The sequence below is a fragment of the Ceratotherium simum genome, chromosome 1 (assembly GCF_057802395.1).
Source record: "Ceratotherium simum simum isolate JZ-2026a chromosome 1, ASM5780239v1, whole genome shotgun sequence".
NCBI lineage: Eukaryota > Metazoa > Chordata > Mammalia > Perissodactyla > Rhinocerotidae > Ceratotherium > Ceratotherium simum.
The window spans coordinates 25,615,615-25,628,385 of record NC_141900.1 but is presented as its reverse complement, the minus strand read 5'-3'; the positions used below and the strand labels follow the sequence as shown (position 1 = coordinate 25,628,385).

The 12,771-nt window shown below is 34.7% G+C and overlaps 1 protein-coding gene across 5 annotated transcripts in view; it reads left to right on the top strand.

Annotated features, from left to right (window-relative positions):
• Positions 1-12,771, top strand: part of SEMA3C (semaphorin 3C) — a 202,042-nt gene that overhangs the window by 119,768 nt on the left and 69,503 nt on the right. For all 5 annotated transcript variants that reach the window (XR_015555416.1, XM_087444428.1, XM_087444286.1 and 2 more), the window contains one exon: positions 8,478-8,597. Coding sequence is in view for 4 of the 5 variants with exons in the window: in XM_087444428.1 (XP_087300554.1) it covers positions 8,478-8,597 (120 nt within the window). In the remaining variant the exon portion in view is untranslated. The remainder of the gene's footprint in view (positions 1-8,477; positions 8,598-12,771) is intronic.

Here is a 12,771-nt window from a genome sequence, read left to right as displayed (position 1 = left end):
AGGCAGATATAAATATTAATAAATGTTCAGTGTGCCACACTTGTACAAATTGTCTTCCTTTAGGTGGGATTCTGTATAGAGAGTCAAGGAGTAAATCTATATTGATTTCTACAAACAACTTGCTGAAACTGACACTTTAAATTATTCTTGAATATTATAAAAGAAATACATGGAGCAGATCTTTAATGCACACAAGTCATTTAATGTTTACAAGGAAGGATATATGTCATTTCACCTTCTTGTCTCAAATCATGGGAAATAACATAATGGAACCAAGTATCAGAATCACCCACTCTTATACAAATAATTTGGTAAAGAAGTTTCTTTATTCATTCATTCATTCTTTCAATCATTCATTCTACAAATATTGATTAAGCACCTATTATGTGTCTGGCATGAGGTTAATTGCTAGAGATATAATTTGTGCCAAAATAGACACAGTTTTGGCTCTCATCAATTTTATTATCTTGTTGGAGAAGGCAACATTAATCAAATGAGCATGGAAATACATGCTAATGCAGGTATGAGACTGCAGTATGGTGACTGAGTAGAAAAATTAGTAAATGTACACAGATATACACACAATCAGGTCGGAGGTCACACAGCCTCAACAAGTGTCAAAAATGTTCACCAAGCACTTATCATTGTAAGTGTAGAGGTAAGAAATGCTGATTTCAGGAGTGAAGGCTGTGCACTGAGCCTTGGGAGTGTGTTTCTGAGATTCAGCAGGTTTGTTCAAACAAGGAAAAGACCAATCTTTGTGGAAGAAGTGTGGAAATGAAACTTTTTATCTTCATTGACTCTTAGTCCCAGGTATAAGGTTCTGAAAATGTCTGACTCAAGTCAGGGCCACAGAAGACTCTGGAGTGTATCATCTCCTGGTCTCATTGACAAGAGAGCTCCCCAGGTGTGACTCAGATCTGGGTCTCACGTTTTCAGTTTCATAATTCACCTTATAAGATCAATTTTAAAGTGGGCAAAAGGAGCTTGCAGGAGCATATTTGCTACCCATGGGATCTGTTGGACCACAATCTAGAGGGAAAAACCTAGAAAAATGTGGAAGAAACATTCAAAAGAGTACATTACGGTTGCCTTCTAGGGAACCAAGAAAATATAATGTTTTGGAGAAGAAGGCTTTTTTTGTCCCCTGAAGCTATTATTTCAATAATTGTGCATAAATTAAACTACAGTCATGTGCTACATAACAACCTTTCAGTCAAAGATGGACCACATATACAATGGTGGTCTCATAAGATTAGCACCATGTAGCCTAGGTGTATAGTAGGCTGTACCATCTGGGTTTGTGTAAATACACTCTATGATTGCACAACAACGAAATTGCCTAACAGCGCATTTCTCAGAACATATCCCCATCGTTAAGTGACACATGACTGTGTTCTCTTTCATTCTCTAATGTAGAGATTTTTCCCATTAGTGTGTATCTGATCACATCTTGCCTTTTGCCACAATGATATCCTGTGGCTATAATCAATGGATTTAATTGTCCTTTGTTCAGAAAGATTTTCATTTCCCATTCCTACAAACTGCCACAGGCAGAATATGTGGGATTTAAATACCTTTGCACATTCTCTTTCCAAAAATTCCTGTTGGTTTTCTGAAGAATCTTAGCCAAGTCATTTGATTTCCTTCTCCCTTTGGTAAAATAGAAATGCTCTGTCACTTGCTTACTTATAATTAAGTCATTAGGTAAAATCTTCAATACATGCTTACATTTTCCCATAGTTTTGTTGTGCTGTAATATCATTGATGGATATCTTTAAATTCTGCTATACAGCCAATTAGTATACGTAACAGAAGTAACTGGTGGAGGGTTCTGTTCTACTACAGCAAACATCAGTGGGTCCTGGGAAATAATCAAACTAAGTCTTTCAAATACATATTCTGTCTATGCAAGAGAAGAGGATGTCTGACAAATCTACCTTATTTCATCATGTGAGATATTTACAGAGAAGTGTCTTTTAATCAGGCCACAGGAAAAAGGCCAGTGGTAGAAAAATGATGCTAAATAGGTCTTTAGAAGTTCTACAGAACAAGACATTTTTATTACACTTTTCAATGAAACCAAATATTTAAGAATCTCTTAACTCTGTTGGAATAAATATCATCTAATTACTTAATACTTCATTTAAGAAAATGCAGGAATTAAATATTTGAATTTGCACAAATCAGTTAGTTATTGTGAAGAAGCTAGAGGTAAATAAGATGGAGTTCCTACCTTTAAGAGTCTTTACAATATGCTAGAGATGATGAGAGATATATGCAATAATGATCCAATAACAGTAGCCAACATTTAATGGAATGGGCCAGGCGCTGTTAAGTGCTTTATTTTAATCCTCGTGAGAGTGCTACAAGATGGACATTGTTGTCATCATCCACATTTTTAAGATAAAGAAACCGAGTCACTAGAGAGTGAGAGACTTACCCAAAGCTGCACTGCCGGCAGGTGGAAGGCCACTGTCTGACTCCAAGGCTCAGATGGCTCTGAATCCTGCACCCTTAGCAGATAAAACATGCCACCTCTCTAGGAAGAATGTGGTAAATGCTACGGATGCACACAAAAGACAAAGAGAAGACACCTTGCAGCTGGGATATTTAGCAAAGGTTCGATAGATTTGGTGGCATTAGGTCTTACGTTAGTTAACCTTTCCCATTATTTTATTTCAATGATAACAAAATTCAAATAAGTTGCACACTTTCCTCTTTCAGCCTTTGGTACATGCTACCTGTGATTCTCTTCTTGTTCAATTATCTTCTGATCTTTTTAGCCTAGGAATTCTCTACTCATCTTTTCAAGTGACAGCACAGATGTCACTTCTCTGGAGGGTCTTCTCTCCCCACCCACAACCAGCTGGCTACCCCACCCCGTGTGCGTACCTGAAACACTCTAGCACTTACTTCACTGCATTTTTAACCATGACTCTTCCCTCACTGATTGGAAATACCAGGTAGTAAGTGTCGTTATCCCCAGTGCCCCAATGTGTATCTAGGCACTTCATAAAATTTAAATGAGATCTGAAAAAAATGGAGATGGAAGCAAGCAAGCATGAGAATCTCTTCCAAGTGATGGTCTGATGTTGGGGTAGGACACTGTGGATGATGAATTTATTAATGCCTTTGGATTAATAATGTTTGTAGTAAATTCAGTATGTGCATATTTTAGAAGTCCATTTTGGTTAAATTAAAATTTTTTGTTTTCAAATATTATATTAATCATCTTCTAAGCACAACTAGTGACAAAATCCGTACTGCTGTAACAATTGAAAGAAAAAATAAAACAGAATCAAGCATCCATTACTCCTTTAGATTTTTTTTTGCTTATATCAGATTTTCAAGTTATAAGAAACACTTAATTATTCTAACATAATTCAATGCAATTTAAAAATTGATCACAGGTAATAATTTATCATAATGCTATAACAAACTAATGTATATAAAGAAAATAAATTATCGTGGTGGGAATATAGCTAATTTTCTGCCTGAGCTAAAGAGAGGGTAACCCACCTCCCATTTCCCTTTCTGCCCCTATGTATTCACATTCCTACATGCTCCATTTATTTCTAAATGTTAATATTTTATTCATACTCTAAATAAATTGAGCTTAAACAATAGCACATGCTGTCCAATGAGACAGGGCATAATGAATGTGCTAAGTAAATACTGTGAGAGGTGGTTGAAAAATTAAGCAGGATTATGTATATTTAGACATATATGCATTACATGCACACAATGTCAAACTTGATTTATTAATTGTAGAATATCAGTTTCCCTATTTCTGTGACCAGAGAATTCTAAACTACTGGAAAATATATTTTCTTTAGGAATACATTTATCAAAATACCTTGGTTTATTCCCCAGACCAAAGAAGTGTAGGCCAAGAAGAAAAAATAAGAGGTATTTTTTTTTTTCCGTTGTATAGTAGACCATGAGGAGTCAATATTTTTAAAGCCCTATTCACCTGTGCTCCTGGATATATTTTAAAAATATCTATTTTTAAATTATATAACTAAGACATATTCAATACAGAAATCTTTGAAGGCTTAGAAAAGCAGGTAGAAAACAACAGAAAATAATTTTTTATTAGCTGTTTGACCCTGGAGATTTAACCTATCTGTGCCTCAGTTTTCTAATCTGTATAATGGACATACTCATACTACCTATTTTTGTTGTTGTTAGTGCCATTGAGTCAATTCTGACTCCTAGCGACCCTGTGGACAGCAGAGTGGAACCCCACCCAGTCTTTTTTGTGCATCCTCTCACCTCCTGGCCCTGTATTAGACAATGCTCCATTGCTATTCATAGAGTTTTCATGGCCAATTTTTTCAGAAGTGGGTGACCAGGGCCTTCTTCCTAGTCTTTCTAGTCTGAAAACTCCACTGAAACCTGTCCACATGGGTCACCCTGCTGGTATTTGACATACTGGTGGCATAGCTTTCAGTATCACAGCAACACGCAACTGCCACATTATGACAACCGACAGATGGATGGGTGGTGTGGTTCCCTGACCAGGAAATGAACCAAGGCCTCAATGGTGAGAACGCCAGATCTTAACCACTAGGTTACCAGGACTGGTTAGTACCTATCTTATTGTGTTAAGAGGATTAATGAGTTAATATTTGCAAAGAGCTTAGAACAGTACATAGCACACAGCAAATGCTATATTACCGCTAAGTAAATTACACTACCCAAACATAATAACTTAAAAATTTGAGATATATTCTTCCAGAATTTTATTATATGAATATATAGGTATATAAATAAAATAGTATTATATTCTGCCTAATGGTATTATATTCTGCCTAATGTTAACAGCCTGATTTTTCATTTAGCATTGTACCAGGAAATAGTTTTGAAAGAGAATTAATGAAAAGAAAGCATCCATGGTGTGAACTTCACTGAAGTCTGATTCCCCAAACCTTTCATGGATACCTGCTATGGTCAGGACCTGTACTAAGCTCTGTGCAGGACAAATGCCCTGTCCACTTCACGGGGTTTGTACTGACAATTGGAACCGAAAATGCCTGTGAAAGAATCTGGTATCTGACACTCTGTGTACTTATTATGTGCCAGACACTATTCCAAGCGCTTTATTAGTCTATTGCTCACAACAAATATTATCATCACCATTTACAGATAAAAAATTGAAGCACAGAGAGGCAAAGTAAATGTATCTCAAGTTCAAACAGCTGGTAAAAGATAAAGCCAGAGTTTGAATCCAGATCATCTGGCTCTAAGATTTGTATGCTTCAGTCCACTCTCCACTGCCCATCTGAGGACTGTGGCATATTGGCAGACCAACTCTAATTGCCTCTCCGGTTCCATCACATAGTAGCCTCTATCCCCTCTAGGCACTATTTCCCAAGTACACCCTGCACCATCATGCCTCTTGTTTTTGTTCATACTCTGTTTTCTGTTGGAATATTCTTTTCTTATGTTTCTGCCTGTCAAAATCTCTAGCTTATTCCGCAAGTTTCAGCTCAAATGACACCCCCTCTCAAATCTTTACATCCAGTTCAGCATTACTCATTCTCTCTTCTTTCTTTCTATTGGCAGTTTTGAAAAGTAGAACCCTCTTATAGCATCTACCACAGCCTGGAGTATTATGCCCTCCTTTCTCTGACAGCAGGAGTTGAGCCTGTTCATTCCAGTGTTGCTGGCACCATGCACAGTGCTTGCACAGAATGATTTCAGTCAATATTTACTGGATGGAATTGACACGATTGCAAGGGTCTAGGTCAGATATAATGTGGACGGAAACTAAGGCAGCACAATGGAGATGGAAAGGACCTAGAAAATGATTTTGAATAATTAACTCAACTGACTTCTTTTTCTTTTGTATTTTTCTCTGTGGGGAGGTTTGGAGGGGCACACTGTGGGAATCTGTCTCTTGGCTAATCAGCTCCTTCCTATGGAAAAGCTGGATGGTGGAGGGTGGCCATGGCTCAGGATCCAGCTCAGTTACTTATTAAACCTAGAGCACTTCGTTTTACCTCTTTAGGACTCATTTTCCTCATCACTAAAATGCGACTAATGCTTTAATTGGAACATTGCTGTGAGGATTAAAAACAATTAACACAAAGGATTAAGAGCTCTGTAAACATGAGTAACTGTTATAAAAACTTCCCTCTGACAACTGTGGATTCCTCACCCCATGACAGATTATAAAGTGGTTAAAAGGACAAGATTCAATGTGAGACACATCTGTGTTTGAAAATCTACTTTATCCATTTCTAGCTATATGACCTCGGGCAAGTTAACTAAGAAAGCTCTAAGCTTTGTTTTTCTAAATGGAGTTGAGTTGTTATAAAAAATTGAATGAGTGTAAAGAGCCTAAGTGGCACATAGTGTGCTCTGTAACTGTGATCTATAAAGGTAAAAAATCAAACCTCCTAGGAAGTAAAAGAAGTTAAATGTATAAAGTGATTATTCCAATGTCAAGCATATATAAATTCTCAACAAATATTAGCTATGTTTAGCATAAAATATATATATGTAGATATATACATGAAACAAGTGTAATCTGTATTTGAAATATAAAAGACATATTAGTGACTTCTTTTCCTTTTACGAATACCAATAATTCATGACAGTAAACTATCTACAAAACTTAAGACAAGACAGATGTAACCTATTATTAGTAGAATTCTATTGAATTCATGTCTCATGGGAAAATATGATATACAGAATCCCAGAATGATTAAACTTGAATGTGAAAAAAATAAACACCAGTCTCACTGTTCACAGACAGCCTTAACATAGACATATTACATACACAGCATACTTCATCTGTGCTTTTCCTTCAGAGAAACACATTGTCACCTGCAGTTATGTAGTCAATTTTCAGGTACCTCTATAAACAGGTGTCAAGATACAGTGACACTATATATTTAACAAAAATCCTTAATGTCTTAAAATGAAAATAAAGTGTATAGTCTGGTCTGTAAGGATTAATGTCTTTGACAGCAGTGTTAATGATTGATTATTTGATAATAAAAATCCATAATACAAACATATGGATTGTAATCAATCCTTGAGTGATGAACATGATGTAATCTATGCAGAAATAGAAGTATAATGATGTACACCTGAAATTTATACAATGTTATAAACCAGTGTTACCACAATAAAAATTGAAAAAAAAAGGTAAATAAAATAAAAGATTGACAATAAAAAAATAAATATATGTATAAAATTACTACATATGAAAATAAGCGTATATTTACTGGCAACTAACAATGAATATAAAGGGAGAAAATGGTGAGAAAATATAAAATAATATTGACTTTAAATTTAACTTCTCGTTTAGCAAACTTTCTTTTTTACTTTTCTAATAATGTAAATAATAAATATGCATTATAAAAAATTAGTAAAATATATGAAGAGAAAAAAAATTATATGCTGTCTGATCACCCTTGGGGAAGCTACTGTTGCCTTTTGATATCTTTCTTTATAAAAAAAAATTTTCTCTAGTTTATAACATTGTTTTTAATCTTCTTTGTGAGAAAAATGACTTTGTGAAGGAAACAACAGTCAATCTCAGGCTTAGTTAATTTGTGGTCAGTAAAGGACAAACAACATGGTTTATTCCATTGGTTTATTTCAGGAGGAAGGTAGTCCAACTTAGATAATAAGTAAAATGATATGCCTCTCTCATTTCAATATTGTATATACTGTGTAAGTTTTTATGTTCTGAAACTTTATGAACTTACTCTTTACCTGAAAAGTTTAGAAATTGAAAAGTAAACCAAATTGTTTCCTCAAATTTTCCTCAAAACCGTATATACACACAAGTTCTATAAACATGTTTCAAATGAAATTGTGCTTATACGGAGTCCATATTTTCATTAGTACACAATGGCAGACACTACGGACCTTTACAAGTGGTGAATAAAACGAATCTTAAACAAAATGCCAGCATTGTTGCTTTCTATGAAAAATGATGCAATTGTTATCTCTCTACCCCTGATTCCCTAAAATTCTTTCCTCTCCCTGAAATCTCCTTTCTCACCTGCTCCCATCCAACCATTGGAAAGCTTGTCGTTTATTCACTCAATGAAATGCAAAATAATTATTGTAATTATAAACTGACTGTGACCTTACAGAAGTACATAAACATGGTCCGCACGAAACGCAGATCTCTGAGACTGAATTAATCACTGCGTGTTCTGCATCTGCTGGGCTCACTCAGTAAATTCATAAAGTTTCAGAACATAAAAACTTACACAGTGTATACAATATTGAAATGAGGGAGGCATATCATTTTACTCATTATCTAAGTTGGACTACCTTCCTCTTGAAATAAACTAATGGAATAAACCATGTTGTTCTCTCATTATCTCCTAACAACAATAAAAATGTTACAGCAGAAAGGAAAATGTATAGCAAAGTATCACAGTAATACTTAGAAACAGCAATAAAAGCCGTTGGGTTACTGACCGCTCGTTTACCTCTTGTTTCAGCACGGCTGTGGGAACTTCGTCCGTGTGATTCAGGCCTTCAACCGCACGCATTTGTATGTTTGTGGGAGTGGTGCCTTCAGCCCAGTCTGTACTTATTTGAACAGAGGGAGGAGATCAGAGGTAAGTGTAACAATTTTTTATTCTTAGTTTTGGTCTCAGTGTCAAAGATTTCTTAAAACTCTATTTTAGAGTAAAAACTTGAAAATATCATTAATAGCCATAAAAAAGTTTTAAGCCCTTTAAACATAAAATATATTACATTTGATTCCTGTTTGCCAAGTTACTTACTGTATAGCCTTTTGCCTTTAGTTAAATATATATATATATATTTCTGAATGGAAAAGCTGCAAAATATAAGGGAAAGAAAAACAGTATAATTTCATAATTACTTAGACTGTAAGGTATTGATAAAATTTGCTCTGTTATAGAAATATTGTAGTATAAACTCACTTTCTGAAATCTATTTTAAGTAATCTCTTATTTATCTTTCAAATTTGGTAAAGTTTTATGAGATACACACCTGTAAGAGATGTATAAAGCAGGATGCCAAGTGCCTTTGCTGAAAAGAACTTTATATAATTAATAAATCATACTTTCATTTTAGAGCAACATCGGTCTACGCTAGGCTATTCTAGCCTCGTTCTTTCATTGGTTAAAATGATTTGGGGTTCTGTGAACAAAAGCATTTGCTAAAGAGTAAATATATAGCCAATGTATAGTCAAATAAGGCTGGTTGAACCTCACCTGTGGTATTTAAGACTGTGTTTATCCCAGTTCACAGTTATTGACTACAGAAACTATGCATTAGACCAAAAGAGCTTTTCCTCCTTCTTTTAGTCAAACAGGTTGTTTTACTTAATCTAAGTATTTTAAAAACCGAAATTTTTCAAATTATCTTGCTTCGGTTTCATTATGCAACTTAAATCTAGAAAGACCAGTTCTTAAATAGTGTCGTAATTCAATTTTAGAGATTAGAATTGTAAAAAAGATTAATATGACTACTGGTCTATCTTATTAAGTTTATTTTTCTTTAACAGGGATTAATCTACTTTAGAACTAATATAAGTAAACAATGATTCTTTCTATATTCCTTTATTATTAAATTTTTTTCAGACATAGTTTAGACATATATATCTTTTGGTGAATAAAAAGTCATTTAAAAATAACTGAGTAATTATAATTTGACCCCAAATTGAAGCATTTCCAAGTGGTTCAAGATGATATGAAATATTAAAATTCTTAAAGAAAAGTAAAGCTGTGCTTCTTGGTAAAGTACAGTTGGCTGCATTGAGCTTGTCATTAGAACCACATGCCTGTGATCAATTGATTAAATAAACCACTACCCCAGATGTCTGCAATCTGTCAGACTCTCTGCTGAAGGCTATGCAGTCACTGTATAGGCCAACAATAGCATAGTAATTTTCAGAGCACGGATTTCAAATAAAACGGTTTTCCCATGTACAAATTGCCCACTATGAACTTCAAGGCTTAATTGGAAAGTCGGCCCAAAAAATAGTCTTGTTTGAAAAACCAGCATGGAATAAGTTTTAATCACTTTACTAAGTATTAACTACTTTAGTCTCACTTAAAAAGATATGTTTCAAAAAGGAAGCATTTTCATTAGTTAATCTCTTTAAATAATATGTGAACATCTTAAGAGCCAATTTAAGTATGAAAAGGGTTATGAATTTTAAGCTTTATATGTTTTCCTTAATAAAGTCAAAGGGTTTCACCATAACATCATTTTTATATATCTATAATATATAAATAATAATGTAAGTATAGAATGCACAGTTTTATCAAATATCTAATGTATTTATTTTCTTTAGTTTAGATAAAAGATCCCCTAGCATAAAATGATGCAGAAAATTGTATTTTGAGAGAATTCTCCTTCTTGCTTATCACTAACATTGTATTTTGTAATGACCAGTGGTAGTACTTGTGCTGACACCCTGTGTTAGTGCTGACATATGGCATTTTTCATGTATTTGAAACCGGTTTGAAAGTGAACCAGGTTAGGGTGGCACACTCATTAATTATTCAGCTTTATTTCTGAGACACTATCAACCACCTTTTGTCCACCTGTCAAATAGCAATTCATTGGCTCTCAGAGAATATTTTATGAGCCTACTCTACGTTTGGAACATCATACACTTTCATTACACCCTATGACTCTTGCATTATTTTGTGAGACTGATTCAGAGCTTTCCTAGAGCGTTTCAACAGTGCCCATCCAAAGAGCCTACAGTCCTTGCCACATCAATTCCTGATGACAGTTCTTCTCTTCTATCCACTATCTTCACTCTCTGTCTTCTGTTCCTGGAAAAAGGTAAAGCAACACAAGTAAATAATGACTTAAAATAATGAATAAAACATTAACAAAAAGCAATTATGGTTAATTTTGCTGCACATTCTTGGAATATTACCACATCTCGTCTCTGGTCGATTTTATCAGATGTCTCCGTAACATCAGTTCCAACAATTGCATACCATTTAAGCCCCTGACCCTGCCACTCATCAAGCAGATAACCTTACCTTTGGCTGACCCTGAATATCACAAATGACCAAGAATATCACAGGCATCCAAATTATTCCCTGTGCTTTTTGAAGCAAATTCATCACCAAACTTTTCTGTTTATGCATCTCTTTGTAGCTTTCTTCTTGTCAGAAGAAAAAATGTGCATTTTCCTAATCAGTAAAGTTCTTTGATCAATAACCTTCATCATTCTGTTTTATATCTCCATTCCTTTTCCCCTGCATTTACTTATTTCTCCTGTTTAATAATAGGATCATATTTCCCTTCCTTAAAATTATTATCTTGGATCTGTGACTTCTTTCAACCCTTCTCCTTTCTTTCTCTTTTACTGCACCACAAAATTTCTCAGACTAGTAGGCTATATTTTCAGCTTTTATATTCCTGTTTTCCATATCTTTATTAAACCATTCTAACCTGACTTTCATTCCCACTCATTAACTAAACTATTTCCTAATGCCAAGATTCCTCAATGACCAAATTGACTCCCCTAATCAGCATCCTTTCTCCTAGACCAATCTATAACATGTTGGTCATGCCCTCTATTTTTCAATGCCTTCATTGACATCTATAATCATGAGACATTTTGCTATGCCTTCTTCCTAATTTTTCGTTACTTGAGCTCTTTCTGGTTCTATTATTTTCTCTCATTGATTCAATCCACAAATGTGTATTTATTTAATGAGAATAATGGCAGAAACGAAATCATGTCAGAACTTGTAAGCTACCTTTAAGATATTGGTCTTGCTCCTGTGCCAAAGGAGAAGCAACTGGAATGATCTTAAACAGAAAATGGCATGAACAGAATTGAGTTGTTACTGTGTATTATGTTACAAAAGATTTAGGGTGGGGAGGAGTTGGGAGGGCTGTGGTGAGATCAGCTAGCAAGTTGATATAGTAGGCAAAGAAAGAGATTATTATACTCAGGGGGTGGCAATGAAGACAGAGAAATAGGCACCAAATGTAGAATAGAATAAAATAGGTGATACTGATGGGTTTTGCTATGGAAAAGGAAATATATAAAAATATAGATGTAGACATTTATTGTTTGTTTGCTTTTGTTTGTTATTTTTGGCCTTTTTAATTATATATTTGCCATGAAGTGAAACGAGAAACAATGAAGAGAACCATGTTTGAAGTTAATATTATGAGCCTGGGTTTGCTTCTGTTGAGTCTGAGATGTAGAATATAAAGTAAAAATATCAAGTAGACAGTTGAATAAAAGTTGACCATATAAATCTTTGAGTCATTATTTTATAACAGTAACTGAAGCCCAAGCAAAGTGTGGATTTAATCATGCAGAGAGAGTATAGTGTGAAAAGAGAAGAGTGACTATGGTTGAGACTTGAGGATCTCCTAAGTTTAGTGGCCAGATGGAGGAAAAAGGATCTTAAAACAAGACTAAAAAGAAACAAGAGAAGTAGCAGAAAAAAACAAGAATGTGTTGGTTCTGAGAATAAAAATAAATCATTTAAAAATTATGGAAGTGGGCAACAATCTTGGATACCATTCAGAATCCAAGTAAGATGAGGTCTAAAAAATAAGCACTGAATTGTGTAGCATTATTGTCATTAAGTCTTATCAAAAAGGGCTTCAATAGAACAATTGAGATTAGATGCCCAATTGAAATGTATTGAGAAGAAAGTAAGAAGTCAGGAAACGGTGATTAAGAAATGTGATTCTCTTGGGCCGGCCGGGTTGCGTAGTGGTTAAGTTCCTGCACTCCACTTCAGTGGCCCAGGGTTTGCAGCTTCGGGTCCT